Source organism: Megalops cyprinoides, chromosome 3 (assembly GCF_013368585.1).
Source record: "Megalops cyprinoides isolate fMegCyp1 chromosome 3, fMegCyp1.pri, whole genome shotgun sequence".
NCBI lineage: Eukaryota > Metazoa > Chordata > Actinopteri > Elopiformes > Megalopidae > Megalops > Megalops cyprinoides.
The window spans coordinates 24,965,731-24,988,650 of NC_050585.1; the positions used below are offsets into that span (position 1 = coordinate 24,965,731).

The 22,920-nt window shown below is 45.9% G+C and overlaps 1 protein-coding gene across 2 annotated transcripts in view; it reads left to right on the forward strand.

Moving 5' to 3' along the window:
• si:ch211-26b3.4 (connector enhancer of kinase suppressor of ras 2) overlaps positions 1-22,920 on the forward strand; it is an 87,976-nt gene that overhangs the window by 14,167 nt on the left and 50,889 nt on the right. For both annotated transcript variants that reach the window (XM_036523726.1, XM_036523727.1), the window contains exons 2-5: positions 10,165-10,328; positions 16,562-16,764; positions 17,073-17,160; positions 20,262-20,303. In XM_036523726.1, coding sequence (XP_036379619.1) covers positions 10,165-10,328; positions 16,562-16,764; positions 17,073-17,160; positions 20,262-20,303 — 497 coding nt within the window. The remainder of the gene's footprint in view (positions 1-10,164; positions 10,329-16,561; positions 16,765-17,072; positions 17,161-20,261; positions 20,304-22,920) is intronic.

Here is a 22,920-nt window from a genome sequence, read left to right on the forward strand (position 1 = left end):
TTGTTAGATTTTTGAATATCTTCAGACAATTTCAACATATATCAAAATATATTACATACATTTTGAATTTCTTATTTTAACATCTATTAGTTATCAAAACCATCTCTATGGCGCAGTCACATCCTATTGGACCACAAGCAAGGCAAGAGCTACACGGCTTATTAGCTGCAAGTTTTGCAGCTCACACAAGAGCTCCACCAAGAATGCCATATGCAGATGATCAATACGAAAATCAATAATTTCAGATCAGTTTCAATGCCTCACACAGTCTGGAGTTTCCGTTGGTATATGGGGGAAAATTGAGGGTGGCTCAAATTCCAGCTGCTCCCACAGAAAGAGCCGGGGGGCTCCTTATTTCACCAGAATCAGAATCACATTATGCTCATGTAATTGCCATTTACAAGCAGGAGAATGAGCAGAATTATGAACCAATTCATTGCATCGCTGCTCTTTTCCCACAGTCAGGGCTGCTCAGCTAGAAGAAACCTGTTTAGTCTAGAAATGCATCCTGTCATTCTGTGCTGCCAGTCCTGAAACATTAGGAATCATGGCAGTAGTGTCCTAAATTTCATTTGACTTTATTTTACAGCCAGTATTTAACTACTGACAGTTGTAATCTTTCCCCTCACAACATCAGTTTTGTAGTGAAGAGAATACCTATTTGCATAGGGAAGCTGTATTATTAGAACATGCTTTCACGGTTCTAAAATGAACCTAAATCTAAATTTTTTGTTGCTGTTACACGAGTGTGTGGTACATTTGAATTAACAGTACATGTCAGCCGTTTAAGAAAATTAAGAAAATCAAAAATTAAATTATGGGAAACTGAGGCATAACCTCATCATATCAAAACAAATGGGGATTTGTGTTAAGAATAAGTGGGGTGCAGTATGTGTAAGTCATTTTTGAGTCTCACCCGGAGAGTGGGAGATATTTGACTAAGTCCACTCTGCAGAGTTCGCTGTGACCTCTCTGTCCCCTTGCTCTCCAGCATGGGGCAGAGTGCATGTCCCCATACCTGCTTGGAATGAGAAAGAGCTGGCGCTGCAGGGAATGCATTGGTGAGCAGCTGAGCCTGGCGTAACAGTGGTACTGTGGGTGGGAGGGTGTGGGGGGGGGACGCAACCGCCAGCCAGTGACCTGACAGCGGCTGCTCAGACACCGACGTCACGTGCCGTGGCCCACAGGCCTCGGCAGATAGCGGCTCATGACAGATCTGGAGCACGGGCAGGGGGGGAAGGGGGGGGAGGACGGGAGGGGACGCCATGAGCACTGTCAGACCCAGACGAGCGCCCAGACGAGTGGACAGGGCAGATCATCTCATTCCCAAATGACCGGACAAACATACGTGCGTACAGTAGGGCCAACGGGCTTGCACACTTCCAGATGCATATGTACGTATTCACACACACACACACACACACTCACACACACACACACACACACACACACACACACACACACACACACACACATATACACACATTCATCTCTCATAGCATGTTTTTATCATAGCCACTGGCAGGCAGAGATGGTCAAGTACTCAACCGCTGACAGGAGGCATCACAGTGAAACAGTGAAACAAGCAAGCTTTTTCACATCTCTTGAAGCGCAGGGCTTTGGCAGGCTTCATCCGCATAGCGGTAACATCAGGTGACCCCGTAATATTTCACAAGCACATCTCCTAAAGGCGGCTCTGTCTTTTCTCTGCTCACAATGAAGAGCTGGCTGTAGGCATGGTCTGGCTGGTGACCCTGATGTGGGCCATGTGAATCACCGCTGGTCCTTACTGCTCAGATGGAGAAGACAGACACGTGAGGTTGTGAGGACTGCCCTTCAATCGTGCTGTACACAAGCCATCACATATTCAGGGCTCCTTCCTTCACTATACTTAACTTGATCAACTTCATCATAGGTCCAAGGTGATTAGCATTGTGGACCAACGGCAGTGTAGGTTGCTGATCAGTTTCTAGCCAGCTGGTGGTAACACTGCCATGTTAGATTGACCACTGATGAGGTCTCTCAACTCTACACTCGAAAGGCAATGGGACAGCTTACTGCAGATGGTAATGCCGGACAACAACACCGGACAACACCATAAGCCCGGGAGGGAAAATGTTCGCTTCAGTATAACAGATGCTGTGCATATGGCTCGGGTGCTTTTAAAGTTAATTGCTTTATTTGAACAACGGCACCGAGGGAGAAATGTACTCGCCGAGGCAATGGAATTTGCCACACACATTAATGGGACTGTGGGGTCTCAGCCACAAAGCGCAAAACAATGTGCTTAACAGTGCCTCCACTCTCACATTCACAAGGGCAGGACAGAAAGCTAAACGCCTTGCTTTTATGCAGACGAGTTGCTAATGCGGTGGTACACTTAAATTTGGTATTGATGCGATTTTTTCTGAAGCAGTTTTCTCCCTCTGTAACGAAAACTATTCAGGATACTGGTGCCTCGGAAATTAAAACACCCCATCCTTGCTGAGATATGGGTGTCTTTTGTTTTCCTTATTGATCTCTGACATACCTACAGTACATTGTAGCCATTTTTAATCTGCACCACCATTGGTATTACAGTTGAATTGGAGTCTAGTCAGATTTCACTCACGACTGATCCTCATGTCATGTGACCTCTGACTGCCCTTCCCATTGTCTCCCTGCTGTGTGCTAGGGGGGAATATGGAGAGAGGTTATGCGGCACTTTTTGGTTGTGCAATTAGCTCACTGGTTTGCATATCTGACGTGGTGTCTCGGCAGCCTTAGGATTCCTTCCTCTGTGAGGAACGATCATTGCTCATCCTCTGTGGTGCCCAGGGCCAAATGAATGAATTAATATAGAAGTGAATGAGCAGGCAAGACACACACACACACACACACTTGCAAAAATAGGTCAGCAAAACCAATATCAAGTGTTTACCGAACACATCGACTCACCAGAAGGCGTGATTTGACAAATGGATGTAAATTATGCCTCATTATAGTCCATTCATTCATTGCAGTCCTTTTCTCTGTAACACATTTGTCATGAGGGAGAGCTTATTCTCTGTCTGACATCCTCTCGCCTCTCGCACTTCGTATAAATAAGCGCTCCGTGTCTGGTGAATCGATTCGCCATGCTCTTGCGGAGGAACGGGAAGGGGAAGCTCCTCCGTGCTCCAACATTGTGAAATCAGCAAACCTGAGTAAACACAACTTGAAGCCACGGACATTGGGGTCTCTGTGGCCAAATGATTTCCACTTAGCCAAAGCCCTCAGCTGAATGCATTTTGATCAGCGTGTGAGTGTCATTCATCCATTTTGCTGTTATCAATATAACACCTCTGAGAGCATGTGGTGCGGATCAGTCCCTGCTTTCAACACTCCTGTTATGTTGTAGTCATAATTTCACAGAGGATGTTGACCTTTTTGATGGGGGTTACGTGTTATGGTGCTTCTGCTGAAATGTGATTGGACTAGTTGGTTTGCCCTTGCTTTCTCAAGGCAAGGGGCTCTCTGTAGTCACATGGGCATGTTATGTACTGTAGTTTAGAATGAATGGAAGTTATAGCTCTTCTAATTCTGTTTGTTGCACACAAAGGAGGAACTTTGATATTCTGCTGTGGAAGAGTGTTTGAATGGACCTCCTTCACTGCTGGTATTGGTTGCCATGCACTGAGCCGTGTGTGTGGTTGCTGTAGCCTCCCTACTTGGCTGTTTGTCAAGCCTGCCTTACTCAGCCAACCTTACATGCTGACCCATGTTAGTTAGGAACATGTGATTGTTACCTCTGCTTATGATTGGTCAGTAGATTCCAGGTTTAAATAAAACAGAACTGATTCCACATCACACTATGGCTATCACTTTTCACAGATGAGAAGCGCAAAAAATAAGTAAATAAATAAACATACCAGACCATACATGAGGGCATAGCAAAGGAAGAGTAATGGATACAGTAGCATTGGCTGGACTGTCCACTGCCTTTGACCTTTGAACCACAGAAACAGTACAAAATGAACCTTATACTTTCTGGCTATTTTCATTCTGAGACACTACGTAGGTGTGTCATGTAGTCTCAGTGAGACAATGCTCCATATGTCCGTGAATGACACAGATGGCCTTCTGAAAAATAATATCATTCTGAAATAAGAAATAGAAATGCAAATGATTGGAATGTTCCAAAATGTACCAATTTTTTACAAAACATATCTAATATTATCATTGTTTTCTTGTTATATTGTTATCAATGTATTGAGGAGCGTATTGCAAAATGACCTATTTTGTGTCATTCAAAACATAGTATAAGCATGTAACTGCATGTATGAAACTGACAGCATTTGATGTGTTTTTAAATATGAAATGAACCTGTTGACTATTACTTCACCATATTTCACATGGTGTTTTTTATAATTGTTTTTTATAATCTTGGATGTGTTGGTGTAAGGATATGTTGCATTTTTTGTACAGGCAAGCACTAGTATAAATAAAGCTTGCGAGGGATGCAAACAACTTTCAAAGTTTCATCCATCTTGAACTGGCTCTCATGAGCAATGGCTCCCAAACAGCTAATACAGCAGTACAAACAAACAGTAAGAACACAGTGGCAATAATAAAAACAAACCAGGACCAAGTGGTGGTTAATCCGCCTTTGCTGAAATATGGTTGGCCGAGGAACAGCTCCAAGTGTAATGCAACTGGAGATTTGTTTCCATGCCCTCAGAGCTAACAGCCTGAGAAATCACCCTTTTTTGTGTAATGTTGCCGTAATGATATCACGTTGCCTCCTTTAACAGCAAAGGCACCAAGGCTCCCTTGCTCTAAGAGAATTATATTTGTTATCTTGGTGTCCATGGCTCGCTGGGACCTTTTCCCCAGAGCCAGTGCTGCGGCCTGACTTGACAGTGTTTGCCAGGCCCATAATTCACTACCAACCATGGGACATGGGCGCAGCTTTAATTAAAAGGAATATGTACGGTAACTACGTCAACACAAAGCTTGTAGAAGCCTGGAGCTGTGTGAGATCTCCCTGTAGGCTCTGCTGGGTCCACCATCAAGTCATTGATCACTTTGATTCTTTATTCATTGTAGATTGATAGAACATTGCAGGAGCTACTGTTATTATTTTTCAGCAGAAAGGTCTCTGATCACTTGAAGGCACAAATCAGGTTGTTGAGAGATTTCTTTTGAGCGCGCAAACGCATGTGAAGGTGACGGATACGGCACAGATCAAGCTGTGGAGGTTCACGGCTTCTCTCTCACATTTGATTTATGATCTCACATTCTGATGCATGTTTCACAACTCATCAAAACCAGCCTGAATCCTCCTTTGAAAAATTGCCTAGACTGCTAAGGTTCCCTTGCCTTCTTCTTAAGCAAAACTGTCACGCTGCAGCATAGGGAGCACTCTCTGTCCTGGGGCATGTCCCCCAGGACAGGGCCCCCATTGCTGGCTGCAGCAGCACCCTTAGAGTGCCTGGAAGGGCACATCATAATATAACTCCTTCTCTTGCTTTGCTTGTCCAGCTCCGTCTTGTGTCACCAGACCCCTTTGTTGCCAGGATTGACTCAGCACCTGGATTCATGAGGCAGTGAGGAGTAGGAAGACGGGTGTGGGAGCAAACAGGATGCCATTGATGCCTACCAGGGCAACAAAAGTGCAGGCTGGGAAGACAGACACAACCAGTCTGTACCCAAACCAAGCAGTGGCCTATCTCCAGGGATTGCCTTCTGCAATAGTCACCTTCAAACCTCTGAGCCTCAGTACCCAACAGTGAAAGTTTATTGGTGGTCCCACAGATATAGAATCACAACACAGTACAGTGAAACTGCACTTATTATTCTGAAATCACAGCAGTTTTACACTCAAGTGGCAGATAGGGTGATTGATCTAACATGGTCACACAGCTACTGCTGTAGTTTCAGATCAGTCTAACTCGTGATACTCTTGAGTGTGATAGCATAGGAAAAGGTGGATCAAGTCATCATGTTGTAGGTAGGGTAGTGTGGGACTCTTGGGAGGATGTGAAGACTGTGAGCAGTGGTCCAGGTAGGGAGATATCCTCCAGTTTGGGCTTTAGATACTTACAGTCCCCGTAATCCATCCCACTGGGGGTATTCTGTAGCCCCCTGGGCTGATGCTGGATGACTTATTTAAGAGCACAGCAGGTGAGTGGGCTGTAATAACACCATCATTCAGACCTTCGGCTGCTCACACTTCACAGACAGTCAGACACACTGTCAAGCTCTCCCTGCTGAGGTAATCTGCCGATGTAGAGCAGACACCGCATTACTGGCATGTCCGTCACTGCTGCAATTTGGCATATCTTTCTTTAACAGGCGTAGTGCAGTAATATAAGCCAATTCATTTTTTTAATGAAAACTGGAAAGGGTATTGTTGGACTCGCCAACACAACACCATTATCAAGTAGATTGCTGTAACATGGCCAAATATTCAAATGCAACATGTGCCCAATAAGGCACTCCCATGGGATTTATTTTGAATGGACCCGCCTAAGGTGTGCTCTGACCAGAATGGCTTAGGTCTGCACATCATTTATGTGCATTCATGGAATTTGGTGATTTTTTGTTGATATTTCTGTGGTTCTGTGATTCAGGGTACATGATGTCACTCGTATCATACCCTCAGTCACAAGTGTTAGTGTGTTAGGCTCTGAAACAGGAAAACAATCCAGAATGATGCCGCCACTGACTGGTATTATTGTGCCAGGGCCTTGTGGGAAGGGGGAGGACTTGGCTGAGTGGTCAGTATTAGAGTCACCAGTGGTGAGAAACCTGTCTCGTATGTATTGTTGACACTGGATTTGTCTGCTGAAGAGTTTCTTCTCTCTCTGGGTTTTATGCCTGTCTTTTACACAAATGAATGGTCTGCAAAAAAGAATAACAACATGAAAAACAGTAGTGTCTCCCGAAGGTTGATGTAGGTTACAGTTACTTCCTCAAAAAGCAGAAATATATCAGCCAGGTTACTGATCCTGTAATCTTCTCTGAATGTGACTCATTACTTGTTGAAGCTGCTCACCAGCTGGGTCGAGTGCTACAGACACAGATTTCTCTAAATGCAACTCCAAGTGGGTAGCTGGAAAATTAGGGGGATGTTTTTGTAGCCTTGCTTTAACCTGAGAAAGAATGGGATGTTGAGTGCTCACCTACTTATTTTTATTTGTGGTCATGCCTGGCCGTTCAAAACCAAAATCCTATTGATCATCTGGGTGAAGTGGTAGAACATTCACTCCATGTTTTGAGAATTCAGGGAGCAGGATGAGTGTCTCGAACTATATATGCATGCACAAAAGCTTGGCTGAATACAGTGCACTTTATAATATAATTGTAATTGCATAATGTAATCAACCTCCCTGATGTATCATTGACATATGTGACATCTTTCATCAGTCTCAATTGACCAAACTGTCCATTCCTTCAGTCTATTTGCCTCTGACACCACTGAAGTTCAAACTCTTTGTTGAATGAAAAGGTATGTTTCTCTATGTATTGAGAAGGTAGGTTTCTCAGTCTGTTTATTGAAAAGGTAGGTTCCTCAGGCTGTGTAAAGAAAGAATAGAATCCTTTTTCTGTTTAAAGGAAGGGTAGGTTTCTCCATGTGTTTATCGAAAAGATATGCTTGTGTCTGTTTAAAAAAAGGGTATACTTTTCTATGGCATCTCTACATCCAACACATAGAGCTTGATTGGTGATTTGTCTGCCGAAAGAGGCACTGAGACAAATCATATCTTTCTTCAGTCTTGCTGTAATTTTACTCCATTTGAGTTTGTGACGTGTACCAGGGTTTGGTAGAATACCCTGTATTATGTGTTTTCAAAGCTTTACTGTTTCTCTTATTGCTTTATATAAGCCATTTCTCTGTGCAACTCCACAGCACTTAGTGCCTGAATAATTCAGGACTTCTTTTCAGCAGAGTGTTTCATACTCTGTGTACGTACAAAACCAACCCAATAGATCTCAAACCCAATATAGTCCTGTGGACAGCAAGTGAGCTTGTGGAGTTTTACTGCAGCTATGTGTGCATGTGCATGCATGCATGTATGTCAATGCATGTGCACGCCTCTGTGTATTTATATGTTTGCTTCATTTTTTTGTGTGCTTGAGTGTGTGTTTAATGTCTTGAAAGAATAGAGTGTGAGAAAAGAGAAGGTAACCATATTGAACTGTGCTAGTAATAAATCACACTTTAGCTTGACACATAGAGATGTATAAGAGAATATCCCACTCAATATCCCACACTCCTCCAAGTCAACCAGCTTCAGGTACAGTGGCTTTCTAGCTTTTTCTTTTTATTCCAACTCTGTACATGGTTGACAGCAGCGGTGACGTACGTGTCCTCCCTGATGCCTCCGCATTGTCTATGCCTGAGAACGGATTCCTGGAAAAGGACCGGGAACCACACCAGAGCGTGTGTTCTCATTTGACATGCTGCACAGTTATGTCCAGTGGCTTAAGGCTCCGCTCCGCAGGCACAGACACAGCAAACTGGCGGTCTGCGGAACTTAACACGGTGGCAATATCGATTTCCTCGCTGGCCCGTCCCCTCCTCCTGCAAAGACACATGGTTATTGCTACACAGGGGGTTTTGGCAGGCACTTGCTGGTTTAACAGTTATTACAGGAGAGCGGGGGGTTGGGGTTGCTGCAGTGTTGTGTTGCCTGTTATGGAGAGGTGAGTCCTGAGTGGGCCTGAGATGGGCTATTTCACCTGTCGTACTAGTTTGTCCCAATGTGGTAAGAAAGTAGTAACATAATATTAAAAATCGACAATTTTATGTGTGTAATATACGTTCTTGAATATATGTATATTTGGTGTCCTCAGTGTTTATTCATGTCATAAATGTATTCATGTCATCTGTGTTCGACTTTGTAGTCTTCATAGTCTCTTCACAGATATCTGAGAGATATTGAATAGCCACAGGGACAATATGTCAACCTGTGTCAGACTGACATTTAAGCATTTCCTGTTCCTGCTGGTCTGGTCAGGCAGGTGGACTCTCTGCAGAGAAGAACCGAACAGAGATGCCAGATGAGTTCAAGGGAGATATATTGAAATGCATTTGAATTCCCCTTGCATCTAGAATGAGCACGGTCAACTCAATAAATAAGTCTTAAATGAGAGAAGAAACGTAATATCATAGTCCATGACAGTAACCTTGCTGTTCACTTAGAGTGTGTAGCTTACTGCTCTCAACTGTAGTAATGTGAATGTTGACATGACATACTCATTTACTGAGGAACTAATCTATAGAAGAATATAATTCTCAGTTAGGGGCGAGGCAAAGACTTCATGAGTTTTTGGAGATTGGGGCAGTGGGGGGAACTTGGAGCGGAACCTGAATGTGTGCTGTGTGTTCATTTGACACCCAGTTTGTGGTTGAGTCCGAGATTAGCTCCCCATTCTTCATCAGCCTGAAAAGTCACTCAGCTGTACCAAACTCCTCCGACCTCCCCGGCTCTCTGGAGTGCTTTGTGGGAGACCGGGAGTTCAGTGAGATCTCTTGCTAAGATTCTCATGGCAGTCTGATGAGGCGGGTCGTAATGAATGCATTAAGGAGCTACGGGACTCATAAGACTTGAGCCAATAACTGCATCTGGCATAGGAATCTGTCACTGTTTGCAGAGGAAAGGATAAGACTGAAACAGAGAGCAGAGCCGACCATCTGGTGACTGAGCGCCGCGGCTCAACATTACCCTGAGGGAGGGGGTGGGGGGGTGGGGGGTACTGGAGGAGCGTGAGGGCTCCAGGCCCATGGGGCTGATGAGAAGCCTGGGAAACGGGTGCCGAGCTTCCCCCCAGTCGTCAGCACAGATATGGGGAGGCTGGGTAGTAGGGGTGCAGAGGCAGCGCAGACGTTCTAAGCTGCTCTGCTGGTTTATCCAAAACTTTGTTGTATTGCTACAGTGTTTGTTGTATCACTACCACATTTGTTGTATCACTACTGTCGTTTGGTACTTGTTGTTGTCACTTTGACATTGTATGAAAGCACTGCAAAAGACACTGGAACCAGAGTCAAATTCCTTGCATGTGTAAAAGCATGCTTGGCCAGTAAATGCTGAGAAAGTCTGGTAAAGTCTGACTCATTCATTACTACTTTCCCCGTACTTGTAGTGCCTGAATCTGACGGTTGACTGAGCTGTTCCCTGTGCTCGCTCGTCCCCGCAGGCCTGGATGACTGCCTCCAGCAGTACATCAAGAACTTTGAGAGGGAGAAGATCAATGGGGAGCAGCTCCTGCACATCACCCACCAGGAGCTGGAGGAGCTGGGCGTCACCCGCATCGGCCATCAGGAGCTCATCCTGGAGGCAGTGGACCTGCTATGTGCGCTGGTTAGTAGGCAGAGGTGTAACTAACTATCATTTCCTACCTAAATAATGGCTATTTGGTATCCGCTATTGTAGTTGTCGTCACTGCTCCTGTGACATCTGTTTAATCTGCCATGCCATGTTAAATCACTATGGATGAAATTGTCTGCTAAATACATGAATAAGATTTGATAAAACAGCTGAATTCTTGCAGTAAGAAATGTATAAGATAAAAATAGACATACTATAGGCTTACGCCTCAAATTAGTATAGATTAACATGTGGAAGAATTTTCCTGAAGCCTTATCAGTATAGATTTGAATGGGACTATGTAATCACATAAATTAGCTGAAAACTGGAAAGCAAAGACCAGATGAAAAACTGTATCTCACAGCTCTTCAGACAGGAACCATCCTAGTCTATCACCTTGTAGCAGCAGCTTTCTGATGTTTCTAGACCAGTCAAGTTGTTAAGACAGACCATACGCGCGTATGTTTGCACACACCACGTGTGCATGTGCATTTTTTGTACGACGTCAGTCTCCTCACCCTGATTCAGATTGGCTGCATGCCACACATGCTGACTGCTATACGTAAATTTCACAGCAGAAGGTATTAACAAACAAACCCCAGTTCCGGGGAAGAAATTGCCAGATGGAATTGACTCTCCCCATTTACACATTTACAAGGCATCTGGCATAATGTGTGACATTTAAATGCGTGCTCGTATTTTTAGTTTTCGCTCCAAGGAGAAGCCGACCTGGTATCGCACACCACTCGACAGAGAGTGCTTCTCGGCCGACCCTGCTATCTCTCTCACACACGCGCTCTCTCTTCCTCCAAACCTCCCTCCCTTGCTCTACGTCTCTCCGTTGATCGGTTCCTCTGCGTTCCCTCCTTTTTTGGTTTTCCCATCTCGCCTCTCTGCATTCTTCAGTGAACATCTCTCCTTCATCAGTGCGTCTCTCTTTCCACCTCTTCACCTTTTGCAGGATTGTTTCTCTTATTCTCTTCTCCACTTTGGCCCAGCTTTGATATTTCTGTGCTTAGTTACATGGACCCATTTGCTGTGTCCATCCTATTGTACTCCCTATATAATGTGTCCATTATTAGAGGGGCTGCACTGGCAAGCCGTAATTGTTAGCATGACGGCTCTCATTCATTGTTGAGGGGAAACAATGAATTAAACCCACCGATAAACAGAGGGGCACTTCCCTGTGCTCATGACACAGCAGGACACGTCCGGGACAGGGAAGAGCGCTGCTAGGCGATCACAAAGGGAAGGTGGGTCCCGCCCTCTCCTTGTCAGCAGGAGAGGGGCTGCAGCCACACAGGGGATCGGTTCCAGGAGAAGCACTGATAAAATGCGGTGTGACATTTCGGCAGGTGCTGGCTCTCCCAGGGGTTTGCGCCTGTTCGTCTCGGCACTGCCACGGATCAGTGAGGGGTAGAGTAAACAAGCTAACGGTCACGTACACACAGCAAAACACACACCAGCATGCAGACATGGAAACTGGCAAAGAGTACCTGAACTGATTCACTGGCTGTTGTTTCTCTCTCACGTTGTGCTTTAGACAGTGGCTAGGTTCTTCCTCTTAGTATGTGGCTCAATGATTCAGTGTACATATCACTGACATATATTCTATTCACACGGTGAAATTGGTCCAGTGTAATAATCTTTATACGGGCTCATAGTACTTGTGTAACTTATATTTATACTTTTACGCTGTCATTACACACACACACACACACACAACACATTATTCATTGCTTAGAAGACCCTCTCATCTTTGGACTTCTATATATATGTATCTATTATTCATTTATAGAGCTTTTACTGGACATTTACTGTAGCTCTACACCTGGGCATCAAACCAGCAGCCTTTAGGTTACAGGCTCAGCTCTGTGATGCTTCACACACACACACACAAACACACACACACACACACACACACACACGCACACAAATGCACACACACACATCCCCCCAGGGTTGAATAAGTGTGCAGCTTTCAACTTTTCAAAAGAAATAAGTAAAGGAGTCGACAGAGCAGTCTATTTTTAAACTGATTAATAATTCAAGTCACATACAAAGAACTGCTGGAATGAATTAAATATTATTGAATCTCAATATACTTTTAAGATGTGACAATAAACCTTTTGTGTCACCAGCAAGAACAGATTAAGGTTTGTTAGATTATTTATTTATGAAGATTGACACACAATTCCTACGGTCGACAAACACCATGTATTTTCCCTTTTTGGCTCCCACAGTGGTAAAACTATATTTTCTTTATCGTAGTGTTCACTGTACTTCACCTTCCACATGCAAACCAATATAAATTGGCTGCTGTCTAGCCCAGTGGTTTAAAGAGTTATCTTGATATTGACAGTGTCAGGTGGATATCAGAATTTTTAATGTGGAGTTCAAGTTGGCAGACTAATGTACAGGAAAAAGCCAGCGTAAATTAGAGGCAGGAAAAATGCAAGGGGAATGGCCTGTTTGTGTGAGGGGTGGAGCTAATGCACGGGAGGTGCTTGAGTCACTAGGTGAGGTAATGCCGTGGGAACAGGAGGGGTCTGCCTAAGGCGGAGGCGGGACTACACTAACCACATATTAACAGGCTCCCTGGAGGAGACTTGCTCAGTTCGTTCTGACTTCCATGGCTCACTCCAGTGAGCCTGTTTAGTTCAAGAGTGCTTAACTCTGGTCATAGAAGATTACAGTCCTTTCTCTATCCAACCATTTGCGAAAAAGAGAATATGTAATTTGTACTAATTCTTGATCTGGGTCCAGGTGTTCTCAGTGTTCTATTGAGTAAGGGTCATCTTCCAGCATTACTGTGAGCTGTGGAAGCGTGAGTCGATCAGATGAGGTTTAGCGAGCCGGGGTGAAAAGATCAGACGGGACAGCCACGCCCCAGTGTGTCTCTGCAGGGCAGGCCAGAAGGAGAGCTCCTCTCAGACATTTCGGATCGGGAGAGAGGTCAGCGGTCGGGAGAGGGAGGCCCTTCCATCCCACTAGCTGGTCTCTCCCTCTTAACCATCGATCGGCGGCGAGCGCTCAAGAGCGCAGGCATTGCGTCACTCCAGAGGGGAGGCTGACATGACTGATGACTGCGCTGGGGCCAGCTGTAGGGGGAGAGGAAGTGGGGCAGGGGGTGTTGGGGGGGGAAGCGGGGGGGAGGAGCCTCACACGTGGCAGCTCAGGCAGCTGCCCCCTCTCTCTACGGAAGGACATCACTCCACCATTGAGAAGGCAGAGGCCACAGATCACACGGCGATACAACAGCCGCTTTATGCTTGCGTTGAAAGGGTGCAGATGTGTTTTTAGGAACAAAATGTGTGTTGCTGTGATAAATGAGATTATCACAAGGGAAATGCGGACCTCTTCAAAATTCATGTTGTGCACCTGTTATGGAAATTAATTTAATTTATTTTTGGACTACGGGATGCAGACACAATTTCTCTCCCAATGTTTGGTGCCCACAGGCCCATTCCCCTGGTATGCGTTTATTGACTAGTTGCAGCTAGGCTTACTGAAGGTGGGCATAGGACTGTTGTTGCTGCCTAACCACCTGAGGTGCCATTGCGAATCACCCAACATGCTACACATTGGGCACGGGTAATGTGGCTATGATCTGCCGTTATTTGACTACACCATAGTTGTGTTAGAGAGAAGAGTCAGCCAATGAGTCTCCCTGCCTGGTAGCATTGCTCTTCCAAGTTACATTTGCATTATTGTCATTTAGCAGACGCTCTTATCTGACTTCCACAGGTTGCAGATTTTACATGTAATCCATTTCTACATTCTGCCAATTCTGGGTTGAGTACCTCGCCCAAGGGTACAGCAGAAGTGCCGTAGCGAGGTATCAAACCAGCAACCCTTTATGCTACACTGCTGCCCCACACTGACAAAGGGGGCCTCATCTCCATAGTATGTGCATAAGGATTAATGCGTAGATTCCACTGTTTACTCACATATTCAGATTGACTCTGTCAAAAGGGAAGAATATGACATTAGAGACCCTTGAAAAACGTCATTTTTGCACAGACTCCCTCTAGTGGACAGCTTGCGACCACAGACAGTCATCGAACTCTCCCTACCTCACTGACCCTGTAATCATGGTTGATGGACACACTCATTCATGCATGCCAAATTGAAACGAGAAGGACAACTCATTTATTTTCAGTTTGTCTGAATTTGGCATGAACACACATTATGTGTGAGTAATGCACTTTGCATAGTTGTGAGCGGCAGTGTATCATAGTGGTAAGGAGAATGGGTTGCCCAAAATGGTTGCCGTTTCGATTTCCCATTGGGGTGCTGCTACTGTACTCTTGGCCTAGGTCCTTAACCCACAATTGCCTCAGTAAATATCTAGCTGTATAAATGGGTAGCATGTAAAAGAATGTAACATATATGATTCGCTCTGGATAACAGCGTCCGCTAAATGACAATAATGTAATGTGAGGCCCTGTTACAGTGCTGCTTGGTGTACAGTATGTTTGTTCATCGATGACACTGCTATCTAATGTACCTTGAGAACAGCGGAACTACTGTAATAAAGGATAAAGGAATTTCAGCGGGTAGACCTGAGTCTCCCTGTGCGGTGATGCAATCAGCAGACATTGACAGATGAGGGCCAGAGCACAGCCTGCAGGCACAGCTTTGCTTTCATATTTTGAATGAAGTGGAAAGAAAAAAAAAATCAATAAATGATGAGGGAACGATGGAAACATCAGACTGGGTGCAATTAAGTGAGGCACAGCCCACGGTTACTATGGAAACCGGTTAAACAGGCGAGGGACGGAGTCGACGGAGGCTCGAGGGCATCAATCTGCTTCACAGGGCGAAGAATTAATATTAATTAGTCACACAGATACACACTTGGGCACATGTAAACAGCTCGCCTGCTCCCGCGCACACAGACACTCACACACGCACGCGCACACACACACACACACACACACACACACACACTGACTGTGAGTGAGGGGAGAAGAGGGAGTGTGTGTATGGGAAGAACTTAGTCCTTAGACTTAGTCCTTCCCCCCATTTCCCGCCTCCACTCCCCTGACTCCAACTTAAATATTATTACATTCAGCATCCTGATATGTTATCAGATTTGGGCCTCGCTATGAGGGACAGCCTGGGCCCCTGGTTGCTGCAGTACATGCGGAGCCTGGCGCGTTTTGGTCAGGGCAGTGGCGTCAGTGGGTGACTGCCGCTGCCTGGTTGTGCCTTTCTGCACCAAGGTCTGCTTACCTGTATCTCTGTAGAAGGGCAGTTGGATACACTCACCTTTGCACCCTGACCTCAGGTCCTATAACTGTTCCAATGGGGGCAGTTGTACCTCAACTGGGGGGAGTCATCAAAGACTCCCCGACCCCAAGAAACCAGGTTTCTTCTTCTTCAGGTGTCGTTTGCTTGACTGTTCCTCAGAGAGTGGCATTCAGTGCTTTGAATTAGGCGCCAACACTCGCCCCCTGGTCTGTGCGCCTCTTACAGGCTGTGGACCCCAATTTGAGCACCATCACACGACCACAACCCTTGCTGTGCGTTCTAGCAGACTGGTAGATGCAGACTGTGCTCTTTTCTATGTTGCACATTGACTCTAGGAGGTGCCTTGCCGCCCTGCAGTTTTTTCCGTGTTCCTCATCATTTTGTTCGTCTTCTCATGGGTGTCCGCGCTGGCCCTCTCCATCAACAGGACAAACAGTCCTGACTGAGCATCAACCAGCCAAAGAACAAACAGTCCTAATCAGACCCAGCACAAGCAGTACACAGAGTGCAAGTCCACACAGGTAGCAATGAGAATGTGCTTTAGATATGTGTATACAAGTAAGTGAGCTAATCTATCAGGTTGCCTAGCAGCACAGATGATGCACCACAATGGTACTGATTTTACCTGTGTCTCTATGCTTAATATTGGTATCTTTGTCTATTAAGGTGTTATAGTAAGTAGACTGAGTCACATAAGAAAGAGGGGGACTGAACAAACTCACTGTGGCTGCCAAGGCCTGCTTATGAAACAGCAATCCAGAAGTCATACAAGGAATACATATAATAACAGAGATGAACATACCCCTCATAATATATGCATTGTTTATATAATTTTGCCTCTTTTATTCATGCAGTTACATGCATATATTGCATTATTATATAAAATATGTTTGTAATATATGCCTGAAAGATGACTAATGGTTCTATTTTGTAATAGATCACAGAGTGGCTTCCTGTGATCTCTGTTTCAGAACTATGGCTTGGAGACAGAGAACCTGCGCACACTCTCCCACAAGCTCAACGCCTCTGCCAAGAACTTGCAGAACTTCATCACGGGCCGGCGCCGGGGCGGGCACTATGACGGCCGGGCCTCACGCCGCCTGCCCAATGACTTCCTAACCTCAGTGGTGGATCTCATCGGGGCGGCCAAGAACCTGCTGGCCTGGCTGGACAGGTCTGACCGGAGAAATCTGTCTGCCTGTCTACCTGCCAGTCTGTCTAGGCTGTCTGCCTGCTTGCCTGTCTACCTGTCTGTCTATCTGCCTACCTGCCTGTGTGTCACCATGTCTGTCTATCCACGTATCTATCTGTCTCTCTGTCTGCTTACCTGTGTGTCTGTCAGCCTGTTTGTCTTTCAGTCTGTCTGTTGGGGTGTGTGTGGCTGCCTGCTTATTTATAAGTCTGTGCATGCAGCGGGCTGAGATAACGGATTGTTCTCTTCTCTCACAGGGCCTCTAATGACCCTTTGTTTTACCTCACCAGGTCCCCATTTGTCAGCGTGACAGAGTACTCACTGCTAAAAAACAACATTGTTCAACTGTGCCTGGAGTTAACCACCATAGTGCAACAGGTAAGTGGCCCCTCTGTAGCGACTGCTAATCTCATGTTTTGGGCAGGGTATGCAGACGAGGATCAATGACTGTTTCTATAAACCTGGCAACTCATGGTCCTTCACTCATCCACCAGCAAAGACACACTGGCCTGATGTTCCCTGTGGCATGCCTAAGAGGAGGTACTGGGAGGCAAGGTCTACCCCCACCTTGCCTCTCCTCTAAGGCCCTGTTTTGACCAGCTGAGGAAGGGCACTTCAGCCCTGCGACAGGCTGTCCATTTTTCCCCCATTCCCCAGAGCCCTCTAAGGAGCATTTAAGTATAGGGGTGTGTGTTTCAGCAGGGGGAACTCAAGATTACTCATGGCATCTGATCAGTCACCTGATACCCTGCCCCCATTCTCCAACAGCACCAGGTGTTCCTAAACAGGGACGTCTGGTACTGGGGAGATAGCTGGACCACTGTGGGTCAGTGTACTTGGAGACGGCCAGCTGGCAGGATGCCACGGTTTCCAGCATGGCGGCAAAGGAGGCAGAGATGAAAGGGAAGGCTGTCACTGCCTCTGTTGTTTCTAGCACAGCCCAACCAAGGCTGTTTTGGTAGGTTCTGCTGCCAAGCACTGACCCTGGAGCAGTTTTAGCACTCTTTACATAATGGTGAGACTGAGGTTTGAGCTGGGTAAGCTGATCCCAATCCAGCTGTTTGAGGCAGAAAGTGATGGGGCTGGCAGGACAGCAGCCCCCTTTCGGTGGTGCCACAATTGGCCACCAGAGGATATGTCAACCCTGGGAGAGGAGCTCCATTTTCGACAGACCTGGTGTGTGGTCGCTCCTCTGGCTGGTGACATACCATCCTGAAGGTCACTTTTCACCTCTTCCACCAACACATGAAAACAAGCTCTGGAACAAATCCCTTGCTCCCCAATAATATGGACAGGCTCGTTCAGTACCCTTACAAGCACGGCAATGCATGCATCCTGCAAATATGAACAGTGCTCCTCATCCGCTGAAGCAAACTATGCAGAATGCACAGTCCTCTTCCTACAGTTGGCTCGGTAAGATGACTGTTTTCCCTGGTCTCTGTACTTTTTTTCCTATGAATCTCTAATGTTTGTTTCCACCATGGCAGAGGGGGTTGGGGGTTGTCATGTGTGCCCACACACGCCTTCACATTTGAGCTGCTGCCCGCCGCCCCCTTCTGATGACCTCTCCTGTGTCCTCTATTTTGCTCCGCAACCATCAGGCCACCTGGGCCTCACTGTCCCCCCCCCCCCCCCCCCCCCCCAACCCTTGCAACACTGCGAGCTCCTGCGGAGTCTGAAAAGGTCACAGACATGTCCCCTGCGTTTCAAGCTTGATGCTCTACAACAGGCTTGTGACAGATGCCCCCCCACCCCTCTTCTCCCCCCAGCCCCCCTCCATTCACTGTGGAACATTATGCCATAAATACATCCCCACAGGAGGATGCAGGAACCACTACTACCTGTAATGCTGTTTCAAATGTCAAGAATTGAATTTGAAAATATCCTTATAAACAAGAGTGCTGGATTTCAGTCCTCAGCATTGTAGGTACAGTGGGAAAGTATACATTTTAGTACGGTATGTATTTACTTGCCTTCAGTCTGTGTTGTTGGTAGTCTTGTTCGTTGTACGTTTGAATGTCTGTGTTTGGCTGTATACAAACCGTATACAGTGTATTCTGCTGTATACAAACAGCAGAAGGCTGAGGGTGAGCACTATGTTATCTTGCTTTACCTTGCATCACATTGCTTCTAAGGATAACTGTAACTGACATGCACAAGCTTTCTAACAGCAGGGGATTCACTGGCAGTGTAAGTTACTGCAGCAGTCTTTTGCTCCACCACCATCCTCACTTGCCCCCAGTGTTTCTTTATGAACAGCAGCTATCTGTGAAACATGGGTCCGTTGTGGACATACACAATTGAAGGGTGCTTTGCTTTGTCAGCCTAGACGGCAGATGCAGGTTTTATCCATGCTGTCTTCATATACACTCGGAAGCCAGCTGATCTGTGCCGGGGTAACTTTCCTCAACAGCCATGGGTTGAGTTTTCCGTTTGAGGAAAAGCACGCTCCTTATAGATAGCAGCAGAAAACAGCATGCTGTGCAGACATTGGGGTGAGGCATGGTGACTAAGGCTCCAAATGGCAGCAGGCAGTGAGAAGGTTCTTCTCTTGGATGTGTCGGAGTATGCTCCAGGGAGCACGTATTGGCACCACTGTCGTGGTGCATCACGGGACACAGCAGGAGGATCTGCCCTCTCTGAGGCAGCTCCAGCAGAGATAGCGTGGGGTCCTCTCAGTAGGCATCAGCATGGGCATGTTCCCAGCATGCATTGGGGGGAAGGCAGAAAGGACCTGTAGCATTGCAGCTTGGGACACCTCAATGCCTTATTTATCTACCACAGACCTGACAAATCTTTCTTCTGTAGAGGTCGTTTCCTGTCTGTCAACAAACCAAAGGCTATTCTCTGAGTTTGGTTACCTCACAATTATTTAAGATGTATGCTGAATTGGAGTTAGAAATTAGTTTTCTGGAAAGCAACAGCAAATGTTAAAATTGAACCTTGAGGACAATGTTTAAGAAGCACCAATGGTCCTAGTTTTATATGCGCTCATAGAAATACCTTAGGTGTCTTAGGAGTACACCCTGAAGCGTTAAACAGGCCTGAAGATCATATTATGTTATTACGACTTTGTATTTCTTATCCAGGATGTTAACCAGGATTTCAATATAGAAATTTGTGTCTGACACACTCTGTAACGCAGTCACACTGTTGAATTGCACCATTACCATCCACATAACCTTGAGGCCTAAAGGTCTTGTTGACTTTGTTCCCAGCAGGCTTTGTCATGGCATGTCTATAAGTACATTCCCAAGTTTTCTGACTGCAATAAACCCGTAACAATATTCAGTTGGTGTTACCATGCATAAATGATGAAACAGTACCAGGCAATGTAGCACAACGTAAAATAGCATGGACTTATGGGGGTGGGGTATGCCCTTTCCAAAAAGTGGAGGACACCAGCAATCAAGGACTAAGCTCATCTCTATCACTGTCATATCATCCTGTTTCTCTAAACAGCCTGTTTTCTATTGCAGGATTGCACCGTGTACGAGACGGAAAACAAGATCCTGCATGTGGTAAGTCCCAGCCCCCTGCCTGTTTTGGTTTTCCTCTTTTGCTTTAGACCAGAATCTATGACTTCCATCCTTAGACACTCCCCCCCACCACAGCAGTTTCCTGTATGCATGTGGAAGATGATTATTCTCAGTGCTGCTGCACCCAAACACCAGTGCTCCACTCAGCAGAGTTGTCTGAAATATTCATATGGACATGTAAAATTGTTCCTCTGGCAAGGATCATTGAAAGGAGGAGAGGTTGCTCTGGAAGGGGCAGGGGGGTCACAGAGTGCTATAAAAAAATGCTGGTCGGAGAGGTATGGCTTTGATTTGCTGCATTTAACATTAGCTGAACGTGCTTTGAGCACCACGTGTGCTGAATATTCTGTCCATTTGCTGAGAGTGCCCAGCTTTCTGCCCCTACTCTGCAAGCTTTCCAATTGTGTTTTCAAAGGTCATTAATTATTGGCGATGGCGAAGGTGCTAGAAGCTGCGCTTGTGGTTATGCGCTCAGTAGTAGCGAGAGAGAGAGGAGAGGGCTGAGCCCATCCCAGTTTACGGGTTCCGCAGGAGTGCTCGCCGGTCTGCACACGTGCTGCTCCAGCTCTTGGGTCACAGAGCGTACGAGCATGCAGGACCTCTCCTCTGTATGCAGGACCACTCCTCTCAACGGCCACTGGCCATGAGCGACTGTTTTCTGCTTTGAGTGTGAATGTGTCCTTTTTGTTCACATTTACATGCATGCGTGTGTGTGTGTGTGTGTGTGTGTGTGTGTGTGTGTGTGTGTGTGTGTGTGTGCTCATTACTGTCCCCTCTCTGCCTGGTTCAGCACTCTTGTCTCACAGTCAGGGAGAGGCCAGCTGAGACCTGACCCATTTGCAGTTTTTTCTTGTATTGCGGCACAATCCCTCTCACACACACACATACATGCACACACACATACAGACACACCACCTTACTCGTCCATGCCACTATCCCTGACACCTAACACACCCAGCCCTAGCACACCCCTCGACCCATTCTAAAATGGCATCTTGATGTCTTTTTTCATTTCTTTGAGGCAGAGTTTGTATGCATGTTTCTGCCTGCACCTACACAAAGTGCTATGTGTGTCAGTGTGTGCCTGTGTGGGAGCCAATGCCATCCAGTTGCCCCGAGGTTGGGATGGCGTCTGTTCATTCCGGGGGGCTCACACACACACACACACACACACACACACGTGCACGCGCGCACACACACACACACACACACACACACACACTTGTACACATTAACACTGAGTTGTACACATTGTTCTTCACAGCACACGCACTGGGCACATGGGTTATTTATAAGAGCGCTCCTGCATATTTCTCTAAAACGGCATTTTCAAGCTCTCCAGCTGACAGTCGGTGTTCAATAATGCAAATCCTCACTGCTGCTTTCTGGTCCCCTGGGGAATTCCTGCCTACAGCAATCAGATGAGGAGAAAGAGAGGGAGAGAGAAAGAAAGAGAGGGAGAGTGTGCATGGACTGTTTGTGTGTATGCCTCTCAACAACAACAATAATAATAATAATAATGACAACAAAGTCTCCATATGGCCATATTCAATATAAGTGAAATGTCAAATTATTTGAAATTGAAAAATTTGCATTTCTGACATGCATAAAACTATAGCAGTTTATCAATGTAATGACTGGCAATTTCACATATGAAAAAGAAATTAGTGTCGAAAGAATTGTACAGTATATATGCAGTAATACTGTATACTCATATATATTTGTATAACATAACATGTTTAACACGTTGTTTTACCACAATAGTATTGAATACGGCACTCCTGTATGCATCCTTCTCATATAACGGAATAATTGAGATGCTTTGTTGGGTCCCAACTCACACACACCATTGCTACATCTGAAGAACCTGCTGACCGCTGCTTTCAGCTCATCATTTTACATATTGCAATAGCATTATCCGTCCACCATGGCCCCATTAATCAATGGAGATGAGTTGCAGCCGTGAAGAGGTCCCGCTCGTCTCGCGTGATGAATGGGCATAATCCTGTAATTGTTCATTAAAACTCAGGTCAGATTTGCAGATTGCTTTTTGTGAGCCGCACTCGGGTTCTTCCTGTTGATTCCAAAAATGCACGGGGGAGGCAGCGAAGCTCCAGTGGCATTTCAAAAGGCAAGCCCTGGATGATTGCCGCTCCTAATGATTTGATTTCGCCAGCGCATTACGGACCGCTCGCAAAAGCACAACAAAAGAGCCAGCACAAAGCAGAATGGCTTCATCAGAGCCATTTTAGTCGTGCTGTTTTGTGCGTGATGTTTTGTTGCTGTGTACTTGAAAACCTATGGAGCGCATTGTGAGCATGTCCTGACTAAAAGACTTTGGGAAGAGCCAATTTGGAATTGCTCCTACAAAGTTTTTTGATGTGTTCTTAAATGGAGCCAGTGCCCTTATCTTATAGAGCTCACATTTTGCATGATATAATTTTATAAATGTGGATACAGTAAACTGCTTTGCTCAAGAGTAAAAAGTAATATCTCACCAGTGACCTGTAAACCAACCTATTTCCCCACCTCTGGGCCACACTCTTTGTCCTGCAGTCTCAGGTTTATGAATTCACTCTAACCAAGGGAATAGGTGGCT